At 42.6% G+C, this 24,221-nt stretch overlaps 1 protein-coding gene across 2 annotated transcripts in view; it reads right to left on the bottom strand.

Annotated features, from left to right (window-relative positions):
- ALK (ALK receptor tyrosine kinase) overlaps window positions 1–24,221 on the bottom strand; it is a 771,141-nt gene that overhangs the window by 510,620 nt on the left and 236,300 nt on the right. For both annotated transcript variants that reach the window (XM_035272907.3, XM_035272908.3), the window contains exon 3: window positions 15,507–15,671. In XM_035272907.3, the coding sequence (XP_035128798.2) occupies window positions 15,507–15,671 (165 nt within the window). The remainder of the gene's footprint in view (window positions 1–15,506; window positions 15,672–24,221) is intronic.

Here is a 24,221-nt window from a genome sequence, read left to right as displayed (position 1 = left end):
GGTTAAGGAAATTCCCTTCTATTCCCAGTACCTCGAGAAATTTGATCGTGAGTGGATATTAGATTTTATCAACTGCCTTTTCTGTTTTTGTTGAGATAATCATTGGCTTAGGTACTTTACCCTATTAACATGACGGCTTACATAATTGAGTTTGGGATATTAAACCAATCTTGCAATCCTAAACAAATTCCACTTGGTTATCAGGATTCATCCTTTTCATACATTGCTAAATTTGGTTAGTAATATTTTGTTAAAGATTTTTGTACCCATCTTTTTTGAGGGATATCAGTCAGGGGTTTTCTTTCCTTGTCACACCTATTTTTCCAGATTTAAGATCAGGGAAATAGTGAGTGGCCTCATAGAATGAGTTGGGAAATATTCATTCCTTTATTTATAAAACAGTATGTCAAGAATTGGCATAATTTCTTCTTCAAGTATTTGGTGGACTTCTCCAATGAAGGCATCTGGGTCTGGACTTTTCTTTTGTTGTTAATTTTGGAGTGATTTTCCTAGTGATTGCTCGAGAAATTACAACATGCATCTTAGTTTATCACAGTCTACTTAATACTAACCTAATTTTACTAAAATATAGAAATTTTGCGCCAAAATAATTCTATTCTCTTCTCCATGTTTTGTGCCATTATTTTCCTATATACATCAATATATGTTATCAACCCAACAGTATAGTGTTATAATTGTGGATTTACATAATTTTATATCTTTTAAAGATGTTAAAAGAAGAATAAGAAAAAGGTTGTTTAAGCCTTTTTCATTAACCCATACATTTATCATTTCTGGTACTCATTTCTCCCTGTGGAGTCAAGTCAGCTCCCGGTATTGTTCATTTCAGCCTGAAAGACTTCCTTTAGTATTCATTGTAAAGCAGATCTGCGGGCCACAAATTATCTGTCTTTGTTTTTCTGGGAATTATTTGTTTTGTCTTTATTTTTAAAAGTTAGTTTTGCTGGACATCAAAATCTTGTTGACATTTTCCTTATCTTTCAACATGCTCGAATATGTATTTCATTGTCTTTTTGTCTTCAGTGTTTCAAATAAGAAGTCAGCCATTAATCATTTCAATATTCCCTGTACGTGATAAGCTATTTTCTCTTGCTACTTTAAGATCTTTGTGGCATTTAACAATATGATGATGATATATCTAGATGTAGATCTCTTTTTATGTATTCTAGTTGAGATTTTCTAAGGCACTTGAATGTGTAAATTGATTTTTTTCACCAAATTTGGTCAGTTTTAGGTCATTATTTCTTCAAAAAAATTTTGCCCCCCTTTTCTTTTCTCTCTTATAGTACTTCTATTTAAACACATGTTATAACACTTGATGTTGTCCCAGAGGTCTCTTAGGATCTGAACATTTTTCTTCAAACATTTTTCTCTCTGTTCTTTAGGTTGAAAAATAAATACTGGCTTGTCCTCACATTTTTTAATTTCTTCTGCCTTCTTAAATCTGCTGGTGAGCTAGTCTAGTGAATTCTTCATTATAGTTACTGTACTTTCCAACTCAAGATTTTCTATTTTGGTTTCTTTTTACAAGATTTTTATCTGTCCAGTTAAATTCTCAGTTTCTTCTTTGGTTGTTATTGCTCATTGTTGTCATGTTTTTCTTTACTTCTTTTTTTGTTTTCAGTTGAATATATTCACAATAGCTGCTTTAAAATTTTGTTTTTTTAATCCAATATTTGAGGACATTCAGAGACAGTTTCTATTAGCTTTTTGTCTTCTTGAGTATGAGTCATATTTTATTATTTCTTTATAAACATCCTCATTTTGGTTAAAACTGGACATTTTAGATAATATCGCAATTCTGAATTTTGATATTTCCCCCTGAAGATTATCATAGGTTCTTTTTTAGTTGTTACAATTGTTTTATTTTGCTATATTTGTTAGTTTTATTCACTTAGTAACTTGGCTGGACTATATCTGTGAAGTCTCTCTTCCCTGCAGTGTGTGGAGCCTGATGTCTCTGTTGATTCTTTTTCAGGTGTTTATTTTTATTTTTACTTGTTAATAAAAAAGAGATGGAGTCGTGCTATATTGCCCAGACTGGAGTGCAGTGGCTATTCGTAGGCATTATCCCACTACTGATCAGCAAAGGTTGATAGATAGCAAAAGCTACTGATAGCAAAGGCTAGTAGAGTAGGTTTTTCTCTATGACAGCTCCATCCCACTTCCCTCTGAGATTATCACTTTCACCTGCATCTTTATTGGGCAAGCACATTGCTCCCCGCCCCCCCCCCCCAGCCTCATCCTTATTTCACTCCATCTGGACATCTGATTTTATTCTGAAGGACACTGAGTTTTCATCTTGTTTTTGATCTCAAGAGCACAGAACCCAGTTGATCAAGCTTACTTAAAACATATTGTTCTATTTAATTATTTCCTCATTCTCACAGGCTTCTAGAATTTGCCTCGCTTATCAATTTGGGCAACTAAGTTTGTTTTTCTAGCAAGCAATGTTTCTTAAATTCATCTCTATGTATGTGTCACACAAAAGACCAACAGGTGTCTGAATTTGTTTATATTAGTAGGGCAAGCCATTTATCCTGCATGCCAGCTAATCTTGCTGGTTCTGCCTACTCTGTTTTCAGAGTTGTTGATGGAAAGATTACTTAAGGCTTTTGAGGGCAAAGAGATTGAGGAGGGAAGGGGAACAGAGAACACTAGGATAGAAGAGAGATGGAAAAGTAACAGACAGCAAAAGTGAGAGAAATGAATGAAGCACTCATCTGAGGGCTGGGCAGTTATGGGTGCTCTCTAGAGAAGTGCCTAGCCAAAAGCACTGAGACTCACTCCTGTCTTCTCTCAAATCCTCATTTTGAAAGCATTAATTATTTTGATGACTCCATTGTTCTATATTCCCAGTGCTCTGACCTATTTTATAGTTAAAGCCTCCAAATAGGATATAATCTGTGCATAGAGCTTGGAGATGGAAGAGAGAGTAGTGACTGCACTCAGTTCTCACACACTGCACTGCCTGGGTGCATACCTCTGTAGAATGAATTCCTTTTGGGTATCAATGTATTGCCTTAATAAATGAAGAAAAATAGTTCTTAGGAGAGGAAGATTATTTAATCTACATAATGATACTTTAATAATACTTCATATTTGTTTAGCTGAAGTCATGTTGGTGATGGAGGGATTAAACGGCATCCCAAGCTGTTGTTGCAGAAGTAAATTTAATGTCTGTCTACTTTAGTGTCATGGTAATATATAACCAAAAAACTATTCTCATCAAAGGCACCTTGCAATAATTCATAATTCTTAGCAAAATATTTAAAATACTTCTTTTATTGTCTCTAGATGCAACAAATGCTGATCACAACAGAAGGAAGGTTGGCAAATACGACACAAATACAGATCAGGGTGCTCCAGAAAAGAGACGCAGGGAGCCTCTGCACCATGTATGCAACTAGTTTTATGAACAAGTAAACAGCATCTCACACATTTCCAAATAACAACAGCTTTCATAAGAATCAATTAGGAGAGAACTAATACCCAACACGTAGCTGGGCATGGGGGCTCACGCTTGTAATCCCAGCACTTTGGGAGACTGAGGCAAGAGGATCACTTGAGGTCAGGAGTTCCAGACCAACCTGGTCAACATGGTCAAAGGCTGTCTCTACTAAAAATACAAAAATTAGCCAGGTGTGGTAGTGAGAACCTGTAGTTTCAGCTACTGGGGAAGCTGAGGCAGGAGAATCCTCTGAGCCCAGGAGGCAGAGGTTACAGTGAACCAAGATGGTGTCACTGCATTCCAGCTTGGGTGACAGAGTGAGACTCTGTCTCAAAAAAAAAAAAAAAAAGGACTAAGGATCTGAGAGCAAGAAGTAGAAAAACTCAAAGTGGATCATAATGCATTAGATAAGAATAACCTGGCCACAACCTTCGCTACCCAGGTTAAAGGTTCTCACCAATCACTTTGTAGAAAGAGCTGGACAATGAGATCTGAAGCCCTATCTATTTTCTCAAGCTTGCTGCACTTCCATTTGTAAATGTGCATGATTACCGCCTCAGGTGAGGGCTCCTATTCTCAGCAAATCCTTTGTGATATCCAAAATTCCTGAGTTTAACCCGCCCCTCACTCCCAGATATGATGTTATATGTGAATGCTTGGGCCCAATAAGCCTGCTTGCTAGGGTCAAGATCGTTAAATCAAGGCAGAGCAGCACCACTTGCTTCCGGCTGCTGTGGCTGGATGGCTGTTGTCAGGCAGGGCCGCGTGTTGCTCTACTATGTCATTTTCCTGTTTACAGAATGGTCTCATGCATTATTTCCATTGATTTTTATAACAAGTCAGGAAAGGGAGCCACAGAGGTAAAATGACCCCCAGATTCCTCTTCAACTTACACCGAAGCAGTCTTTCTCCATCTTGAATGAGTAAAGATTATCTTTCCACTCTAAGTAGAATAATTCTGTAGTTATCCCCATTCAGGACAATTTTATTTTATTCTTCTTTGCAAGGTCCTGGCTTTCTTTCAAACCTCTTCAAGCATAAATTCTGAGTGGTTCATGGCTTTTTTTAAGCAGAACCCATTTTTCTTTAGGATGTGTCTTATCTGTATTATTTGATATATAGAAATCAGTGAAGCTACAAAACTCCAATAACACTAATAAAAGTTTCTTAATAAGTAGGAAAGCAAAAAGACAGCCACACATACTTTTATAGATGCACCAATTAAGTCAGTTGGCCCACCCACTCAATTCGCCAATTAAGAAAGTGAGGTCTGAGATCATGTGTCAGCCAATGGCCAACCTAGCACTCAACTCTCAGCACAGTGCTCCTTCCATTTCTAAAAGGGCAGGGAAGCTATAAACAGCTGGTGGTAGTAACCTGATTCCACCATCCCATGTGGATCTCATCTCTGTGTGACCAGGATGGTTGATAAGTTTTAGGCTGTGGCTGCCTTGGGAAGTACCTCTCATGCTGGCCATCTGCAAAGAAGACAGAGGTGACAGTAGGCTTCCCAAGACCACTCTAAAGACACTGCACTTCACTTCCAGACACCCTAATTGATGTGATTTGGTTGTGTCATAAAACAAAGCAGGCACCCCAGTATCACTGGTATCTGGGTGATGCCCCAAACTTCTGGATGTACTACCAGACATCTAATGAGGGTGAGTCTTCTGTAGGTGCAGGCCTGGGAAGCACTGTGCTTTAAGAAGAGCTTGTCATAATGGTAAGAATGGTAAGAACTCTGTGTTCAAAAACTGGAATTGAAGATCTGACTCTGTGATACAGGCTTTGGAGATTTGAACCTCTTCATCTATCCAAGCTTCTAACTATAGGTCAAGAAATATTTAATGAATGACTATTTTATACTGAGCCTTAGGCTAGGCTCTTGGAACATTGCAATGGATGAGAAAGACTCAGTTTTCTCTTTGAAACTTACTATTTCATCTTAGGTTGTCATCTATAAATTAGGAATACTGATAATACCTATCTTGCTATGTAGGAATCAATGGTGATTGTGGCTGGAGATGCACTTTATAGTCTGCAACTCTTGCCAGTTTCATTTGGGACAGGAAACAGGACTCATTGCTAAGTCAGTTGGCAGCTCACCCCAGCCCCTCTGTAAGTAGTTTCACTGCCTCCTCCAACCACCCCAGACAAGAGCTTCATACAAACCGAGTCCTTGGCAGCTGTTACAGCTCCTTCAGGCTCTCTCCACAGGTAAAGGAGTAGCCTTACCCCAGGTCCCTCATTTCTAGCAGCGTGCCTTCTCCAGGACCCTCCCCAGGGTTGCATTCGATACTTCTTACCCTACAAGACCCAAACTCCCAGATGCATCTTCTTATTTCTGGTCTCAGCTCCTTGTCCTCGTGTGTATTTCTGTCCCATATCTTGTTCATAGAGAAGTTTTTTCTGTTTACAGTGGAGGAGACAGTTTAAGGACTGCATTTCCAGCCAGGATTCATTGGCTACCTTCAATATAACTAAGCCAGTTTGTCTTGAAGGCCCCATCCGTCCTCTGAGCCCTGTTCCTTCTAGAATCATGCCCCAGGTAATCCCTGGCCCTAGCCCCAAGAGTGTATCAGTTTTCCTGCCAACTTGGTCAAGATCAGCTTTGTTAGTTTCCTATTGCTGCAGTAACAAATTACCAGAAAGTGGGTGGCTGAAAATGACACAACCGTATTATCTTTTGGTTCTGCAGGTCAGAAGTCTAAAATGGGTGGGTGGAACTGCATTCCTTCTGGATGAGATTCTGGGTAGAATCCATGTCCTCTTCTTTTCCAGCTCTTAGAGACCACCTCCATTCTTCCTCTCCTGGCTTCTTCCTCCATCTTCAAAGCCAGCGATGTAGCCTCCTTAAATCTCCAACTCTCTCTGACCTGTGCTTCCTTCTTCACTTTCCTTCTCTGACGCTGACTCTCCCACCTCCCTCCTTCACTTTTTAGGACCCCTGTGATTCTATTGGGTCAACCAGATCATCCGAGATAATCTCACCTGCAAAGTCCCTTTTGCCCTATAAAGCAACATCTTCACAGGTTGTAGGGATTAGGACATCTTGTTGGGGGCTGGAGGAAGCATTATTTTGCCAATTCTAGTTTGTAGCTCTACACTGTGATCTCTCCTTGGCCTCTAGAATCTAATCTGACAAGTTCAGCTGCTGTGATGGGCCAGGAGTTCTTCTTTCCTCCCTCCAGAGAAAACACTAGGGTTTCTGGAGACAATGATCCTATCTGGGCACTGTGGTACTAAGGGTGACCTGAATCATTGAGCTATTTAGGTTCCAGAAACCATGGCTAAACCTTGGGAGGTGGGTCTCTCTCCCTGGGCTGACAGAGATTTCTGTGCTTCACAGGCTTTATGCCAGATATGTGGTCATCATTCGTGTTGGACATGCCCAACCCTTGTCTTAGAGAAGAAAATGACCTTATTGACCATCTAGTCAAAGACCTTACCTAACAGATGAGGAACCTAAGACCCGGAGAGGTAAAATGATGCTCCTAATGGCAGAGCTGGGACCAGAGCCAGGCCTCTGCTTCCCCAGCTGGTCTTTCTTTCCTTGCCCACATGCCTAGCTCACCATTGCCATGTGGGCAGACCCATGAGGTTCAGTTAGGAGAAGTACCATGTCAGGAGAATTGCCTGAACCTGGGAGGCAGAGGTTGCAGTGAGCCAAGATTGTGCCACTGCACTCCAGCCTGGGTGACAGTGAGACTTCGTCTCAAAAAAAAGGAGAGGTGCCATGTTCACCAGACATCTATAGTCCATTCCAACACCCCAGGAAGGCCTGTCCTGATGGGAAGGTGAACAACACTTCCCTAGAAGGTCCACCCCTGAGGCAAGCATGCCACTCATTGAGGCAACCCTTCTCAGGAGCCCAAGCTCCAGCTCCTAGTTGTATCAGAATCACATTAGGCTGAAAGAATCATACACGATTTGCTGATGTGGTTGCTCAAGGGTCCAGATCTAAGGGTCAGGGACCATATGGCTTGAGAGACAAGGGACACGTTTCTGCAAACAGAACCAGAGAACTAATGTGGGCTTTCCTGGTGAATTCCAGAAGGGAGGCAGCGATAAAAGGCCACACATCCACCCAGTGACCTTAGTATGACGAGAAATCATGCTCAAATGAAAGGCATGAGCAGTCAGAGCCCTCTGGTAAGTCTGCAGGGGCAAAAATTGAACTGAAGTGTGTGTGTTTCTGCACTCTCACTTAGATGCTGGGCTTGCCCCCGGGTATATTCCTGAACCTGCTGCACACTTATTTTCTACAATTCCCTTTTCCTATCCTTCAAGGATAAGCCAAGCAGAAAGAGGTAGGGGGTGGGGTGCTCTGGACTTGGGAGCCCCTGCCAGCTGCCAATGTGCTGTCCCTAGGCAGGCAGGCAGGAAGATAACCAGCTTATCTGTCTGCTTGCCTACTGCATCCTAGCCAAGATTTTTGGCTGGGCTTTTTTGACTGTTGCTGTGGCACAAAATAGTTGACATTTCTCCCCAAAGTAAGAGATAATAGAATACAGTCTCAAATGAGAATTTTTGATCCCTTTGTATTAAGAAATAATAGCATGTTTTATTATAAAAAAGAACACATGTTAATGAACTTAAATTTGGAAAAGAGCAAAAGCAATCGAAGAAAATGAAAATCACTAATAATTAATTCATCTAGAAATAACTTCTGCTACTATGTTGGAATATTTCCTTATGGACGTTCTCCTTATGTACATATATAGTTTTTTCCTTTTACAAACAACTTCTACTGACACACCTTCTTTAACTTGCTTTTTGAAACCTAGTCATAGCTTCCAAATACTTCCCCATATTATTCAAAGTATAATTTTTTTTACAAAGTATAAGTCTAATTGTGGTATCATATTTTAGGTATACAATATTTTAATTAACTAATTCCTTATTTTAGGCATTTAAGTACTTCTAGTTTTTCACCATCATAAACAGCCACATGGTAGTTTTTAGATAAGCCAGTAGGAAGTATTTGGTTGTAGCCTGTACCTTAGGTATGTCAGTTGAAATGGAAACAAGAATTTCTATAAAGATATCTCTTGATTTTGGGGAGTTAGTGTTGTCAGTAGCACTCAACCAAGAAGTTATTTCTTTCCTTTACAAATGATGTTGATTCTGGGAAAAGAGGATAAAAGTCTTTGAAACATAAGAAGGAACACAGGGGCTAGAGCTGTCTGTGAGGCCTTCCTGGTGAAGGAGTCCCTGGCCAGCACAGTCCACGTAATGGGAAGAAAGTGGACAGGGAGAACCCTGCCACAAAAAAGCTTAAAGAACTGGAAAAGGGACAGAGACATCAGGAAGCTTGAGCCAGGGTGAAATGACTTAGGAAACAAGGAAGTCTGATTCCATTTGCAGAGGACAGGTGTGTGGCTATAATTATATTTATCTAAAAAAGAAAAGAAGACTTTGCTAATAAATAATATTATACAATTAGACACACAAAGTGCATATAATTGATGATTATAACATGGTAGGAGTACATGCTCAAAAATACTTTACCAATGGGGCAGACAACAAAATATAGTTTAGAGACCATTGACTTAAAGTAGAAACTTGACCATGGACACAGCAGCACGGGAAGGGAGCTCTCAGGAGCTGCAGCCTGTGAATACCTGGCAAAGACAGTCCCAGTTGAGATCATCTGGTTTGAAACAGATGAAAAGAAAGAAACATTGTTCTGCCTCTGTGTGTGTGTGTGTGTGTATGTGTGTGTGTGTGTGTGTGTGTGTGTGTGTGTGTGTGTGTGTGAGAGAGAGAGAGAGTATGTGTGTGTGTGTTATGTGATCAGCAGTCACTCCGATTACGTGTTTCTTCCAGTTTTCTTACCTCTCCTGACTGTTCCCCCAACTTCAACATTCTTCTAAAACAAGAGGTCTTTGCTAAAGGCTGTTCCTACAGACAAAGTGAAGTGTGTAATTATTGACTCCCACTGACCAGATGAACTTCAGGGTGACCACTGAACCCTGTGGGCTATAAATGCCAGACTTGAAGCCTGCACTAGCACATTTCACTCTGCAGTGGTGCATAGCAGGGACAACCGCAGAGCTCTCAAGATAAAGATCAGTAACTCTCCAGCTCTGAAGGTCATCTGTCTCCATCTTACTGACAGCCTGTCCTCATCTATGAGGACATCTCCTACCCTTACTCACCTACAGAACTTGCTCTCCAGAAAGAGCAGCAAACCCATCCACATGTAGGTATCAGAGGTCCCCATCAATCAGCAAATGAAGCCTGAAGGCAGAAAGGGTGGCTAATGATGAGTTTCACTGATGAGGGAGGAAACAATGAGCAGACCTTTATCATTCCAGTAGTCTATCAACACCTCAAAAGATCACGAGTCAGAGGTGAGACTCAGAGCCAACTCTTCCACTTAGCTGCAGTGACTGTGGGTGCAAGGAGGCTATATACTGAGAGAATTTTCCCACAAAGACTGCACCTGCAGCTCAAAAGGTAACTCAGGTCCCTGCTATTCCTGGGATACAGTTCACTTGAGAGGTGTTCAGGGATCCTTTTAAGAATGTGGCAAACTATTGGGGTAGGGGAGGAATTGAAGAAAGGATGAGAAATGCTGGTATTAATCTGTTCCTCTGAACCTGTCTGATCAGACTTCCTGAAGGGTTTAAGAATTCACAGCCCACAGGTGCATGGGATCCACATGCCAACCCAGATGCAGGGGGAGAAAAACCAAGGTATAGTGGGCTGAAGTGTGACCCTCAGGGGATATGTCCAAATCCTGACCCCTGGGTACCTGTGAAGATGACCTTATCTGAAAATAGAGTATTTACAGATGTTATCAAGCATCCCAAAATGAGATCATGCTGGACTTAACGTGGGTCTTCAATCCAATAACATATGTCCTGTGATTTCAGACAGAGACACAGGAGGCCTGCCATGTGAGGACAGAGGCAGAGTTTGGAGTGAGACATCTACAAGCTAAGGAATGCCAAGGATCCTCAGCAACACCAGAAGCTAGTAGGGGAGCATGGAAAGGTTTCCTTCAGAGCCTCCAGAAGGTACGAACACTGCAGACATCTTAATTTCACACTCTTGGCTTCTAGAATGAAGAGAGAATACATTTCTGTTGTTTAGGCCATCCAGTTTGTAAGAATTTGTTAAAACAGCCACAGGAAACTAATACACAAGGGTGTATCAAAAGTTTGAATGATGTGCATGCCTGTAATCCAAGCTACTTGGGAAGCTGAGGTAGGAGAATCACTGGTACCCAGGAGGCGGAGGTTGCAGTGAGTTGAAATCATGCCATGGCACTCCATCCTGGGTGACAAGAGCAAGACACCATCTTAAAAAAAAATTGAATGACCCCATTCTGGTGTTGCAATACCCTAGTCATGTGTGAAAGCATCCTTAGCCACTCCAGGGCTCCAGGACAGTGTTCCACCACCTTTTAAAAGCAAAGCCATCTTGATGAACAGAAGGACCTCAGTAGCAGGGTTGCATCCAAACCCTCCAACAAAAGCAAAACAAAACAAAGCAAGAACCAGAAAGTCGGAGCACTGGGAGAGGGCTGAGCTGGTCCAGGAAGAATGTGAGGCTCCTCACTGCAGAGTCTGCTTCCATCTTTCCTGTGTGTGCCTGTGAGTTAGGCGCTAGGGAGGGGGCTCTGCGGATGGGCTGAGAGTGTGTTTTCCATTTTTAAGCCAGGATTCACGCTACAGAGTAAAATCCTGTCTTGCTTGCTAGAGAAGACAGATATGTTCCCTTGACTACATTCCAAAACACCGGAAGGAGTTAGACATCAGCATGGCCCCTGGCACTTCTTAAAAAGTCACAGAATGCCTCGATCTGATGGTTCTTCAAGATGTTATTAATTTATAATATTATGTTCCATCAAAATGATCGCTTTTTATTATCTTACTGCTCTGAATTGTATCTTCCTTATTATTCTCAGCTACAGGGACCATAAATTAAAATCATTCAGAATTTATACACTTACAGTTCATTATCTTTGATTGGTATCATCTTGCTGCCTTTTTCTGGTCCTTCTATACCTGACAAGAAATATTACAATAGCATCTAAATAGTATTCAACCCATGAATGCTGAGTTAGAAAACAAAATAGTGACTATATCATACTAAGGGCAACCCATCCCCACTTCTCATCTTCACCACCAGCAACCTTTCTGCCAAAAAGACCGAGAAAATGAGACTCTAAAGCTCTGGGAGTTAGGATTGGAATGTAGGACCCGGCTTGCCACTGTGCAGAATGGACAGGTTGCTTTCTCTTCCTGAACCTTCACTTCTTTCCATGAAGGTCAAGGGAGTTGATTACATGCTTGTGAGGAACAATGCTACTTCAGGGAACGGGTAGTGACATAATGAACTGACTAGAAAAGTGATGAGAAGCCCATTCCTGGAAATTCCAAACACCTCTCGGTGTCATTACTGAAGGAGTAGAGTTCCTGGGAGGGCTGCGAGGCTGATCTTGTTTCCATGACTGATCAATGCTGTATGAGTAGAGACTCCTCCATTAGACTCCAGAAAAATTAGCAGAAGTTTCTAACAGTGGTGAGCCTCTCTTAAGTTATGTTTGGATGTGCTTGGAGGCTGGTGCATCCACAGCAGCTTTTGCTATGGTTGTTCACACCATCATCCTTAGTTAATTCTAACTAGTACCTGATTCTAAGAGTGATGATTTTTCGGAGCAATGAAAGTTGACACATTTACTTAAAAAAAATGGATATTCCAATCCTGATGGATTCATCTAATGTGAAAAGCACATCTAGTGTGTGCACTGACCCTTGGGATCCAGCCTCATAAAAACGTAAAGGTATTGATAATGTTTTCACGCTACAGAATGCTGAGAAGGAAGCATTTATTTATCTTATTCCTTCCTTCTCTGCTCTCCCCCTTCTTTTTTGTTTTCTCACAGCACTCAGTGTAATTTGCACATGCCCGCAATCATAGGTGAAGGATGGAGAAGGAGAAACAGATCGCCAAGTGAAACACACAATTTATTGGCTTGTTTTTAAAATTTTTTTTAAGGCACCAACTTTCAAAGTTATAACGTGTGACTCCATAACATCAATGGAATTCACAAAGAACACAATTGCTACTTGTCCCTCTCTCTTAATTTCACTGAACTGCAATCACAATTCCACTCCTGGAATATAAAATTAAAAAAAATCTGTAACGACCCAAAGTACATGTTTCTAGAGGTTAAGTGTTGGAATCTGGAGATAGTCCTGGGGGTGGTTGAATGACAGTAAGTCTGAATGGGGGTAAGTTAAAAGTATAAAAAGCCCAATTATGCCTCAGAATCACCAAAGAAACTTCTGAAAAATAAAATAAAACAGACTTCCATGAAAATTGAAGCTGCAATAGAATACTGTATTTCATTCACCAGACAGACAAAAATAATACAGTCTGACAATACCAGATATTGATGAGGAGGTAAAGCCATGGGGAGGAATACCAATAAATCACTAGTGGGAGTGCAAATTGGTGCAACCACTTTGGAAAACAGATTGATGTTACCTAATGAAATGGAAGATGGATGCACTGACTCGATCACCCAGCAATTCTACTCTTAGTTATATACTTTAGAGCAGTGGTCCCCAACCTTTTTGGCACCAAGGACTAGTTTTATGGAAGCCAATTTTTCCATGGATGGTTTTGGGATGAAACTGTTCCACCTGAGATCATCAGGCATTAGATTCTCATAAGAAGCATGCAACCTAGATCCCTTGCATGCACAGTGCACAATAGGGTTCACACTCCTATGAGAACCTAATGTGGCAGCTGATCTGATAGGAGGCGGAGCTCAGGTGGTAATGCTGGCTCACCTGCTACTCACCTCCTGCTATGCGTCCTGTTCCTTACAGGCCATGGTTGGTACCAGTCTGCAGTATGCCAATCTATGCATGTATATTATATCCACTTTTTGCTAAATTTCCTATGGGTTAGGGTTCCCTGTTTTAGAAAAACTTTTGAACATGTGCACCAAGAGAGATATACAAAAATGTTTACAACAGTGTTGCTGGCAATAGCAAGAACCTGGAAATAATTCAAATGTTCAATGACAGTAGAAGAGATAAACTGTGATATTATGCAAAGGATTAATATAGTACCAAAAGCAAATGATCACAGCTACATGTATCAAAGTGAGCAGATGACAAAACAGTATAATCCCATTTATATACAAGGCTGAAAACATGCAAACCTAGTCAATATGCTGTTTGGAGCTATATACATAGATGGCATAGCCATGAAAAACAGCAAATAAATGATTCACAGAAAATGAAGGAGAGTGGTTACTTCGGAGGGTGGGGAAAAGTCTGTGATCTAGGTGGGTCAGAGGAAGCTCCAAAAAGACTGATAATGTTCAGATTCTTAAGCTTGGTGGTGAGAATCCAAGTGTTGTTGGTTTTATTGCAATCGCCAATCTATGCATGTATATTTTATCCACTTTTTGCTAAATTTCCTAATAAAAAATGTAAAATATATAGATACATAGGCTCCATCTCAGATCTACTGAATCAGAATCTAAGGTTATAGGATCTAGGTAGTATTTTATATAAGTTCTCCAGAAGAATTATGATGTACTCTTAGGTTAAGAGTCAGTCACCTACACACGCACGCACACACACACACACACACACACGCGCGTGCACACACACACACATACCCTATAATTCCTATCACTATCCAGGGAAAAGCACCTTAAAATATAAGTCAAGGTCAAACAATCCCAAGAAAGTCATAGAAATAGAAGAAGCCCAGTAAAGTACCTAGAAGAGAAAGTCTCTTGTAGTTCTGTGATGACAAGATGGAGGCTGATGTATAAGCCTGAGAACATTAGTTGTCTTTGTACCACCTCCAATCTCCCTCATCAGCTTACCCAAGACCTGACCTGTTAGACTCTCTAGCAGCATGAGCCCGAGATGATCTCTCTCAAGAATCTGGCCCATAGCAGGCTCTGGTCCTGGTCTTGCTACAAACACAGAAGCATGATGTGGTGCAAAGTGCGTTGTCTAGGACTCATCACAGCAGGTATTTAGCCCTGGACCCACATGTACATGCTGTGTGATCTTGGGCCAGTCACTTCCCCTCTCTGAGGACTAGTTTTCTTATCTGCCCTGCCCCTCTCATTGGAATCCAATGAGAGAGTGTAGGTGGGAGTGCTTTGCCAACTGAAGAAAATACCCTGAATGTCCAATAAGCCCATTGCCATTTCAGTTGTTACTTCTCCCTAAAAACCAGAGACATAGGCTTTCGATTCGGAGTCAGTAGAGTTTTCTGGGTCCAAGATATCGAGAGCCCTAAGATTTGGCTTGGCGAGACCTAAGACTAGACTAGGGCTTAGTGCCTCCATGTCTCTCTCTAAGAATCTCAGCACATATTTAACAACTTCCCACTACTTTCCTCTGAGACTCCCTTTCCTGATAATAAAGAAGGGGACATTCATAAACAGCTCAGAAGCACGGGAAGCAGCACACCAAGAAAACATGCCACCTGAGTATTTATGAACGGCTTTGAAACAAACATTTAGTCAGTTCTACAATACCTTCCAAAGTAGGACTGCCGGATTTGGCAGTAAAAATAAAAATGCAGGATACTCAATTACATTTGAATGGTTCTGTATAATTGGAATAGTTTTCAGTTTAAGTGTGTTCCAACTATCACATGAGACACACTTAGACCAAAAAATCATTTGCTGTTCATCTGAAATTCAAATTTAATAAGGTCTCTTGTATTTTATCTGGCAACTCCATTTCAAATACTGATCAGCACTTTCTCTTACAGGGAAATCTGCATGGAAGAGAGTTATGAAATCCTACTTTTATTACTGGGTGAAAGAATAAAGGGTTGGGCTGATCTTGAGAAGGGACTTGTCTTTGTCCCTTCCTTGCATGGCCCGAGAAGTCATGGAAAGGCATAGATATCAAAAGCAGGTTTCAAAGTAAACAGAGCAGAATGGGGGTGAAGTCTCATCATTTCAAACAGAAATAGGCATTCCAGCCTGGTCCTGACCCACCCAGGACATCACCAGTGGCCTCTCCCTTACCTCTGGGCATCTCCTTAGAACGCTCTGCCTCAGGGCCATCCAGAAAGTCCATCTGGGAGGCCTCCTCGGAGGGGACGCGGCGCCAGGACCAGCTCTGGTTCCTGAGGTCGTGCAGTGGAGGGGAGTATTCCAGTTCACAGGGGAAGTCAAAGCTGCACTCCAGACCTGCAATAATAGCCGAGGGTCAGTGGAACAAACCATTTCCCAAACGTGGCTCTCCAGCCCCCTCCACTCCACACTAGGAGGCTGGCCTTCATCTCCTCCACACTCTTTGCCTTGTCCAGGGGAGATCAGTTGTCAATACCACAGAGCTCTGTATTGGTGAAAAGGGGCCTAAGAGAATAAAATGTGCCCTTTCTGTAACTCATATTATGGGAGGTGTTCTCAGAGAAGGTAGGTAAAAACCAGAGCTAACTAACAGGTTGAATGGTGAGAAGCTCTGCATCTTATGAAGTTACCTGAAGACACAGAGAGGGGCTGAGGGTGAGGGGGCAGAGCCTGCCCAAGCAACCCATGAGGGCTGAGTCCAAGTCTGGCTCTGCTTTTAGCAGCCCAGAGACTCCAAGCAAGAAAACTCACCTCTCTGTCTCTTAATTCCCTCACCTGTAAATTGGGTTGATAATTACCACTCAAGTTTGCTGTAAGAACTGGTGGTAAAACATACTGCCTAAAAATAGCTAATGTATGTGGGGCTTAAAACCTAGATGATGGGTCAGAATGAACAGGCAACCTACAGAATGGGAGACAATTTTTGCAATCTATCCATCTGACAAGGAGATAATATCCAGAATCTACAAAAAACGTAAACAAATCTATAAGAAATAAACAAACAACCCCATCAAAAAGTAGGTGAAGGATATGAACAGACATTTCTCAAAAGAAGACATTTATGCAGCCAATAAACACGAAAAAAAGCTCATCGTCACTGATCATCAAAACCAAAATGAGATACCATTTAACACCAGTTAGAATGGTGATCATTAAAGAGTTAGGAAACAACAGATGCTGGAGAGGATGTGGAGAAATAGGAACACTTTTACACTGTTGGTGGGAGTGTAAATTAGTTCAACCATTGTGGAAGATGGTGTGGCGATTCCTCAATGATCTAGAACTAGAAATACCATTTGACCTAGTAATCCCATTACTGGATATATAACCATTACTAAGTATATACTAAGTATAAACCCAAAGGATTATAAACCATTCTACTATAAAGACACATGCACATGTATGTTTACTGTTCACTGTTCACAATAGCAAAGACTTGGAACCAACCCAAATGTCCACCAATGATAGACTGGATAAAACAAATGTGGCATGTACACACCATGGAGTACTATGCAGCCATAAGAAATGAGTTTATGTCCTTTGCAGGGACATGAATAAAGCTGGAAACCATCATTCTCAGCAAACTATCAGAGGAACAGAAAACCAAACACCACATGTTCTCACTCATCAGTGGGAGTTGAACAATGAGAACACATGGACACAGAGAGGAGAATATCACACATAGTGGTGGGGGTCTAGGGGAGGGATATGATTAGGAAAAATACCTAATGTAGACGATGGGTTGATGGGTGCAGCAAATCACCATGGCAGGTGTATACCTAGGTAACAAACCTGTACATGGTGCATGTTTCCTAGAACTTAAAGGAAGAAGAGAAAGAAGAAAGAAGAAAGAACAAGAAGAACTCTGGATGGCCTGGGAACTTCAGGATGCTTTGCCAATTACCAGAGGAAGATAAGGCCTGCACAAAACCAGAGCATACCAGAAGCAGTGGCCCCTGTCACCTTTAGATTATTAGTACATCATTATAATGCTGAAGTCCCCACCCATAGAAGAGAATCGCTGCCACTTTCTGCATGTGTCATATGAAGAGCATGTTCATGATCTGCACCTGGTGTCTGAAGTTCCTCTGCACACAAGCGTACATAGCCCCTGCCCCACGTCTAACCCTGTAACATTCTCCAGCTTCCCACTGCTCTGGGAGAAGCTGTCTTTAGAGCAAACACTCTCTCCTTCTCCATGCCTGGCTGGGAATAAAACTTGCCTGCCCTTCCCCACACTCCACAAAGGAAAAAAACCTAGATGATGGGTTGACAGGTGAAGCAAACCACCATGGCACATATATATCTATGTAAACAACTACACATTCTGCACTTGTATCCTGGAAATTAAAGTAAAATAAAAAATAAAAATAAAAAAATTAAAATGTACTGCCTATAAAAATGGAGCTGGTCCATAGCTGATGCTCTGAAAAATGCTAGTCAGGCACTGTCCTTTCTGATGATAAGGGAACGGTTGTAGGGAACTGGAGTTTTGCTCACAGTCCTGCTTTGCCAGCTCTATAATCTACACTTCGATCTCCTCTCCAGAGAGGAGGGCCAAGGCTATATCAGTTAATTAGGGTTTATTTTCTCTTGGGGAGTGATTGGGGAGGGTCACTGGGTAAGAAGAGAGAAAGAAGGGAAGCAGGAAGGGGCCATGCCCTGGGATGTGTTGATCTTTGTTGGGCTTCTCTGGGCAGACTCTTTTTGCCCCACTTTTAGGGTACATGAGCCACTGAGCTTCTCTTCCCCTTCCTTGTTCATTGTCTACTACCCAAAATGGCTGAAGAACTTTGCACATGGTGGGCTCTCGAAGCTGGCTGCTGGATTAACAGAAGATGCCAAGACACAAAACATTCAACCACCTCTTACTTCATCCTCTCCCCCAAGCCATGGGAACAAGAAAAAGTGGATAATGTGACAGGGTTGGACAGACAATATGAGGGATTCAGTTTGGGTCCACACTTGACCAGTTATCGCTCATGTGTGAACTTTGGTTTCCTCATCTGCAAAACAAAGCGTTTATAGATGAGATGATTCCAGAAACAAGCACTTGGTGAAACCTGAGCTACAGCTCCATCTCTGCCACTGATTTGCTGGTGACTTGAGTAAGTCACTTAACCTCTCTGGGCCTCAGGTTCTTCAAATATAAAATCTAGACCAGATGTTTTCTAAAGTTCCCTCTTGATCTGGCTTTTTAAAGATTCCAAAGTCCTTGGTCTCAGAAGAGTTATAATAGCTAATTTGGTAACTCAATCTTTGTGGCAGTGCTAATGGGTGCTGTGTCCCAATGAGCATTTGTGCAGTTTAACAGCTGCTTCTGAGGCCACTACTACCCCAATCTCCAAGACAAGTCTGGTGTTGGAAATTTCAGAATACAGTGGGGGCAGATTCTAAGGCAGGCAGCCCATCACTGGATTGTCTTCTAATGGGTGTCCACACCCATAGACGGCTGGCCCTGCTGCAGAGTGGGAGCAAAATATTCTCGTTAACACTAACCAAACTATTTAGGTGTGGGAGAGAAGAAAAAAATCCTTCAATTACACTTGCATTGAGTGTCTTTCTGTTCTTCAGCTACATTCCAGGATCTACCATCCTTCCGGTCCTAAGGATAGCACACTTTCCCCTTTCGTGACTCAGACGACTCGCCTTCACAGTGGCAAGCTGAAATGGGTAGCTCTCACTTTGAGTTGATAAGTCACCTGCTTCAGAGTTGGTGTCCAGGAGCCACAGGCTGCTTTAATCTTCAAGATGTATTTGAAGACACCTGGTTTTCATAGCAGACTACAAAGAGAAAACTGGTCCAACATTTTGTACTTTGCAACACCAATGTGACAAAGAAGGATTAGCCATGAAACATGACTAATAAGTAGAGGTGCAGCCATGAAATGTAACTCCTCTGGGGAGGGTCCACAGGACACATCCACGTTGGTAGATGTTTACTTCAGAAGAAGGGAGAGAAAACCACCAGTCACTCTCATCCCACATTGACAATTATCAAGCTTTCCCTTCGGCAGCCATCTCTATCTTGATTTTTATCCTCCAATGAAAGATGACCTATTTCTATTTGAGACAGAGGTGAGGCGAGCCAACTGAGTTGCCTCCTGCCTAGCAAATGTGCCCTACATGTGTATTCAACAAACTGACAGTGGAATGTGCAATCCCAGCACCAAGCATATTAATTCTGGGATCTTTGAACTCTGGAGAGGTTAAGTGTGATAATTGGCTGTGTTTGGGCCAGATCCTGCCTAGTAAAACAGACTATGCAAATGACCCGATTATCAAATGAGTTCCTTCTGAAATTCTTGGTTGTAGCAACCTCCTTTTAGCTGTTAAAGCTGTACTTTCTAGCTTTAAATAGGAATGGAGTTAACATTAGTAATCACTTGCGTGAAACTGAATTGGACTTTTCTTCAGTCTGATTTAATTTCTTATAAAACGTGGAGACATAGATTTTTCTCTCTCAAACCAGCCTCAGTGCCTCCTGGGCGATAATACTTTGGGACTTGTCTTGTCTAAAACACCAGGTTAAATCTTATTTTCCTTGAGTCTTCTCTGAGGTTCTAGGCTGAGTGTGCTTCTTAAATCTCTCTCCTTCACCCTCATCTGACTCAGTGCCTCTGAGGTAGAGACTGCAGAATCTACTTTACAGTGGGACTTGGGTCTAGGGCGTCAGCACAGCGCTCAGCCCTAAGCAACACAACCACAGAGGCAGGTCTACACCCACCCAGGGGCAGAGGCGGGAAGCCACATTCACTCAGCCCCTCCTGGCAGTCTGCCAGGCAGAACGCTGGCTGTTTTCCTTCCATCACTCTTTCATCTGCGGAACAACACTGAGAAGTAGATGGATTCTTTCTCTCTACAGGTGAGGAAACTGAGGCTTAAAAAGTTTTCTTGCCCCCGAATCAAAGGACTACCCCAAGGCAGACCCAGAAAGTGACCTAGAACTGGATAATGCGGAATATCCAGTAATGTTCGTCTCTCTCCCGCAGCTTCAGAATCTCAATTTAGGGCCAAAGATTAAATTACACAATAGATGAGAAACCTATGGAGTGTTTTATCCTGATTGTTCTTAGACCCAAAACCTGCAAACTTTTCATATCTGAAAAGGCTTCTCATTGATAGGGACAGATCTATATTTTCTCAATATCAGGCCCATTTTGCAGAATGACTGTGACCTTCAGGAGGATCCAGAGACCTTGACCTCTTTCTGTTTTGGCCCAGGAGAATCTGCCCATTGAAAAAGAGTGATGAGAAAAGGACACACTTTCCAGGATCTGCTGATCACATACGTGAAATCTCTGCTACCTACTTTCTTGTCATTTCCATCATGGAAGAAAGGTAAGGTAGTGGAACTTTCTGGAAAAGATTTGCCAGCTGAGAGAAGTGTCAAGTTCTACGAAGGCAAAGGACTCCAGCTGAGCAGTGAGGATGGTTCTGGGCTTGGTCCTGCACAGAGCAGCTGAGACCCCAGCAGGTCCATTTCCATCTCTAGGTCTGTTTCTTTGCATTTGAAAGATGAAAGAAATGGAGCATGTACTCTCCATGGTGCCCTTCAGCTCTGAAGGCCAGTGATTCTGTAGGCTTACCCTGGACTGACACAACCAAACCTACAGACCACCAGTCTTGTTCACCCAGCCCGTCTCTGCTCAGCAGCTGCTGCCCCTAAACAGGGACTCATCATCCCAAGAGGCAGATTTCCTTTAGAAGGCGGCTGAATGTACATCACACTCAATGGGGACTTGGTTTGCCTCCAGATCCTCAAAGAAATATAAAGGAAAGTTCAGCTGGGTGCAGCGGCTCATGCCTATAATCTCAGCACTTTGGGAGGCCAAGGCAGGTGGATCACCTGGGGTTGGGAGTTTGAGACCAGCCTGGTCAACATGGAGAAACCCTCTCTCTACTAAAAATACAAAATTAGCCAGGCATGGTGGTGCATGCCTGTAATCTCAGCTACTCAGGAGGCTGAGGCAGGAGAATCACTTGAACCCGTGAGGCAGGAGAATCATCAGCCCCTTGGATGAGCCCCTTGGAGGTGGAGGTTATAGTGAGCTGAGATCATGCCATTGCATTCCAGCCTGGGCAACAAGAAGGAAACTCCATCTCAAAAAAAAAAAAAAAAAAAAGCAAAGCTCATGTGAGTTTTGCAGATATTGCTGCAGGATGGAGTGTGTGTGCACATACCTGCACGTGTGTGTGTGCTCATGCATTTTTATCATCTGATACTCACTTCCTGATATCTCCCAGGGTATGAATCACATTTTTAAAAACTGAATTCATTAACAGTTAGCTTTTAGGCATTGTTTTAGTATGAAGCACGGCCATTCAGAAGAGTGTTAATAGTAGCCATCAGAAAACCACAGTGGTAACCCTGCCCGAAGACATACCCACTCTCCCTCATCAAAACTCCTGGCTGTAGGAGAGCTGTCAGTGACCACCGACCTTGGACACTCTGAACCTGAGGGTGGAAATACAGCCTCCAGGAATGTGTGAGACTCACAAAGCAGTCAAGCCTAAGCCCTGTGCCTAGGAAGCCCAGTATGGGTTACTCAGACACAGACGGAGGCCTCCCAACCAGGGCCACGTGCCTGGCCAGGACACTCAAGGAGATTGCCTGAAAGTTCCAGCTACTCTCCATAACACCACAAAAGGGGAAAAGGCAGCTTGGTGAATTTTGAACACTTGGGTCTCCCCTTGAGTGGGCTCAGAACATCCAACAATCCTCCATTGTATCTAGACTGACCTCAGGTTCCCCAGAATCCCTTGGATCAAGGCCCTTTATAACTCTTTAACCCTGATCCTGTTAACCCAGAGACCTCCCACTAGTTTCCTAAATCACCTTGGGTCATTTTCAAGGTAGAGGACCAGCAGCTCCCCTTAGTTTTAAAGACATCCCCTTGAAGGTTGCCCAGTTTCCAGGTGAATGTGGGGTGGCAGGGCCTTAAAGGGTAGCCCCCCTGGGGCAGTCCACATCAATCCCTTGGATGAGGCCTTGCATCCTCAGGCGACTGTGAGCTTTGGAAACAAATACTGCAGAATAAACAGAAGGGTCATAAAAAAGAGAAGAATGCTATGCCCATCAATTCCATGACACTTCACCCTTCTTGATTTTGTCTCTTATTATGAAGTAAAGCTGGGAGGTCTGACTACAGTCTCGTTCCTGGCAACACTTGGTGTGTGTACAGAAGAGCCCTGACCCTCATGGGGAGGACTTCTGTGAAGGCCTGTGGGAAGTGTATTAACAAGTAATAACACTTGCTAAGGGCTCACTGGGGCTGGTCACCATGCTAGGCACCTTACATGATCATCTTACTTAATCCCTGTGAAGTAGGCCAGATTCTTATCTCCATTCAACAGATGAAGGCATTGGAGCTCAGAGAGGTGAAGTCACATCTGATGCTACTCAGATAGGAAGAAACCAGGTGGTCTTTTACTGATGTGCTGCCTTCCTGTGAGTCCTGAGGCCCCAGTTTCAGTAGATCACAAACAGGATTGCCAATAGAAAAGACAGCGGACGTACCTCACCTCATGCAGAGCCACAGACATGGATAGCTCCATGACAGAGGGACAGGCAGGAAAAGCTGGAAGCAGGACAGGAGCCAGAGGGTCTTCGCTGTTTTGAAGGCTCTGACACAATTTATAAAGTTGGGCCTGGGATGTCCTAGGCAAGGACTGAGTCACAAGTTACATCACCAAGATCTAAGTCTGAATCTCAGTGGGTGTATGGCTCAGGAAGCCGAAGCCACATGTGCAGTAAAGCCCAGGGCTTAACGTTCCCATCTAGGTTTCCTGATCGTATTAGTTTGTTCTCATGCTGCTAATAAAGATGTACTCAAGACTGGGTAATTTATAAAGAAAAAGAAGTTTAATGAACTCATAGTTCCACATGGCTGGGGAAGCCTCACAATCATGGCAGAAAATGACAGAGGAAAAATGCTCATCTTACATGGCAGCAGGCAAGAGCTCATATACAGGGGAACTGCCCTTCATAAAACTATCGGATCTCATGAGACCTATTCACTATCATGAGAACAGCGCAGGAAAAATCTGCCTCCATTGTTCATTCAGTCACCTCCCACCGGGTCCCTCCCATGACATGTGGGGATTATGGGAGCTACAATTCAAGATGTGATTTGAGTGGGGCACAGCCAAGCCATATCACTGATGTTTTCCAGAATATGTGATATGTTTTTTGGATGTGATTGTGATCCCAGTTTAGAAACTGAGGGTGGGTGGGCAAAGTCTCTGTGGCCCTCAGGATGTATCTGTTTTCAGAAGGTGCCTATAAGAGTTCATTTAACTGAATACTTGGTCAATGGGATCTGCATCTGAAAACAGAATTATCAGGCTTGCCACTCACTTAAAATATGACAATATGATTGTGATTTTGTCTTAGGGTTATTTTTCTGCTAGAAATGCTTTCCTGTCTCCAGTTATCTTGGCCCGATGTCTAACTACTGGGATACAGAGAGCCTGATGTTGGTCCTGACTGTCCTCACTTATTGAATGGTGATGTCTGTGATCCCAACAGCCCTACAATCTTTTCCCGTATTTCTACGGCCATATGTCTTATTCAAGTAACCTTAACATCATCATGATTGATTCACAGGAATAGAGCACGACACTTGAGATTTGACTCCAGTTCTGCCATTTGTCAGCTCTGTGACATGGGACACTGTTTGGAGCTCTCTCGGCCTCATTCGGGTCATCTCAGTCATAAGCCTTACTTCCCAAAACTGCTGAAAGGGCTTTGTTGACACATGGGCTTGGAATGGAGAAATTCCCAAAGCGCATTGGCTGATCCCGACTTTGCATAACCATGCCTTTTGTGAACACAGCTTCCTGTTCATCCTGAGAAATAGTATTCTAATTGTCAGTCGGAAAAAC

Source organism: Callithrix jacchus, chromosome 14, assembly GCF_049354715.1.
Source record: "Callithrix jacchus isolate 240 chromosome 14, calJac240_pri, whole genome shotgun sequence".
NCBI lineage: Eukaryota > Metazoa > Chordata > Mammalia > Primates > Cebidae > Callithrix > Callithrix jacchus.
Note: the sequence above shows the minus strand (reverse complement) of the source record. Positions and strands in the feature narration are given on the sequence as shown.